Source organism: Sinocyclocheilus grahami, unplaced genomic scaffold (genome assembly GCF_001515645.1).
Source record: "Sinocyclocheilus grahami isolate Dianchi unplaced genomic scaffold, SAMN03320097.WGS_v1.1 scaffold9864.1, whole genome shotgun sequence".
Lineage (NCBI taxonomy): Eukaryota > Metazoa > Chordata > Actinopteri > Cypriniformes > Cyprinidae > Sinocyclocheilus > Sinocyclocheilus grahami.
Window position 1 is genome coordinate 2323 of NW_015512895.1, and position 2288 is coordinate 4610.

The 2288-nt window shown below is 48.8% G+C and overlaps 1 protein-coding gene across 1 annotated transcript in view; it reads left to right on the forward strand.

Moving 5' to 3' along the window:
- The window catches only part of LOC107578350 (zinc finger protein 319-like), a gene marked incomplete at its 3' end in the record, with an annotated part of 3380 nt that extends 1098 nt beyond the window's left edge, over nucleotides 1-2282 (forward strand). The window contains exon 2 of the mRNA XM_016264319.1: nucleotides 324-2282. Within this exon, the coding sequence (XP_016119805.1) occupies nucleotides 582-2282 (1701 nt within the window). The remainder of the gene's footprint in view (nucleotides 1-323) is intronic.
- Nucleotides 2283-2288: the final 6 nt, after the last annotated feature.

Genomic DNA, 2288 nt, shown 5'->3' on the forward strand with positions numbered 1-2288 from the left:
AAAAAAAAATAATAAAAATAAATGTTGAGGGAAACAAAATAAATATGAGGTTGGTTTACTTGTATGTCTTCAGTGGCATTAATTAAAATTAGATTTTACTATTGTTTTTGTGAAAGAATTGATTCTGTGTCCCTCTTGGAAGTTGAGGCTGAGCTGAGGCCCCCTGGTTGAGAATGCAATGTAATAGTACTTGTATTATGATTTATAAAATCCGTAATTGGAAAAATGCATCTTTTTTCCCCCCCAAAAGATGTGGGAGCCCTGAGTAATTCTTGCGTAAATGATTTGCTTTGTGTAATAACCCACTGTTTTTCTTATTGCAGGTATGCATTTGGAGTAAATTCTTTGTAGTTTACTGGAGAAAATTTCAGATGCCCCCCCTGGATTGGTATTTAACATAAGATTTTCACCTTGTTGAACACTCATACCATGAGCAAGCTTACCCAACAATCTTGAACCTCTCCACAAGACTATTTTAGTATCCTTTGTTACCTTTGTGAACTGACTATCACCATCACTTGTTGGAACATTTTTGTGCAATCAGGTCCCAAAGTGCTGATCCCTGAAAGCTGAATTCATACATGTACAGTGGAAGAATGACAGAAGCATGGCAACAGCAACATGCAGTGGCCCCTCCTCCCGTTGGGCACCCCCTTCTACAAGGGGCCGAGAATGCTTTGGGCAGTGCTGCATATGGTATTGTCCTACAGGCAGACCCTGCTTTACAGCAGTCTCAGCATGGCCAACATGCACAGCAGCACCCGCTGCCAGCTCAGCAGCCTCAGCTGCAGGTGGGTAGTGAAGGTGGCCACAAATGTGGTGCGTGTGGCCATGATATTTCACACTTGGCCAATCCCCATGAGCACCAGTGCATGGTTAACCAGGACCGTTCGTTCCAGTGCACTCAGTGCATGAAGATCTTCAGCCAAGCAACGGATCTTCTAGAGCATCAGTGTGTTCAGGTTGAGCAGAAGCCGTTTGTGTGTGGTGTGTGCAAAATGGGATTCTCCCTTCTCACGTCTTTGGCACAACATCATAATGAGCACACCAGTGGAAACAATCCAATGAAGTGCTCTATTTGTGAAAAAACTTACCGCCCAGACTCCTCTTCTAACCCTCAGCAACCCTCTACTGCTGAGACATCCAGTGATGGGGCAGCCATGGGTTCCTCTTCCACTACAGCTTTCCAGGAATCCGACCGTCCATATAAGTGTTCGGTGTGCAATAAGGCATTTCGCCACCTTTCTGAACTCTCACGTCATGAAAGAGTGCACACGGGCGAGAAACCCTACAAGTGCGACACTTGTGAGAAGACTTTTAGTCAAGCTTCTCATCTGGCGCACCACCAGCGCACACACAGTGCCGATCGCCCGTATAAATGCGCCGTTTGCGAGAAGACCTTCAAGCACAGGCAGCACCTGGTACGGCACATGTACGCTCACTCTGGCGAGCACCTTTTCAAGTGCAACCTGTGCGAGCTTCATTTCAAGGAGTCTTCCGAACTGCTGCACCACCAGTGCCAGCCAGCTGGAGAGCGTCCCTTCCGCTGCGCAGCATGCGGGAAAAGCTTCAAACGGCCCTCGGACCTGAGGCAGCATGAGCGCACCCACTCCGAAGAGCGGCCTTTCCAGTGTGAGGAGTGTCAGATGAGCTTCAAGCAGCAGTATGCGCTTGTTCGCCACCGCCGTACGCACAAAAACCCAGCAGATCGCCCTTTCAAGTGCAATCAGTGTGACAAAGGTTTCCTGCAGCCTTCCCACCTGCTGTACCACCAGCATGTCCACGGTATCGAGAGTCTGTTCAAATGTGCCGCTTGCCAAAAGGGCTTCAGACAATCTGGGGAGCTTCTAAGGCACAAGTGTACAGAATCAAACTCTGGATCGAATGCTGTGGAGAAGCCGTACAAGTGTGACGTGTGTGGGAAGGGCTACAAAAAGTCGTCAACGTTACAGAGGCACCAGAACTCCCATTGCACCGAAAAGCCGCTGAAGTGCTCGCTCTGTGGCCGCCGCTTCCAGTCCTCGTCTGATTTTGTGCAGCACCGATGCGACCCTGCTCGGGAGAAGCCGATGAAATGTACAGACTGCGAGAGGCGCTTTAAATATTCATCCGAATTGCAGAGACATCGAAGAGTCCATACAGGAGAGAAACCCTTCAAGTGTCCCACCTGTGACAAGGGATTCAAACAGCGTGAACACTTGGCCAAACATGGCATTGTCCACTCCCGTGAAGCCCAGTTCAAGTGTGTCTGGTGTGGAGAGTGTTTTGGAGAGCTTGGGGCCCTTCAA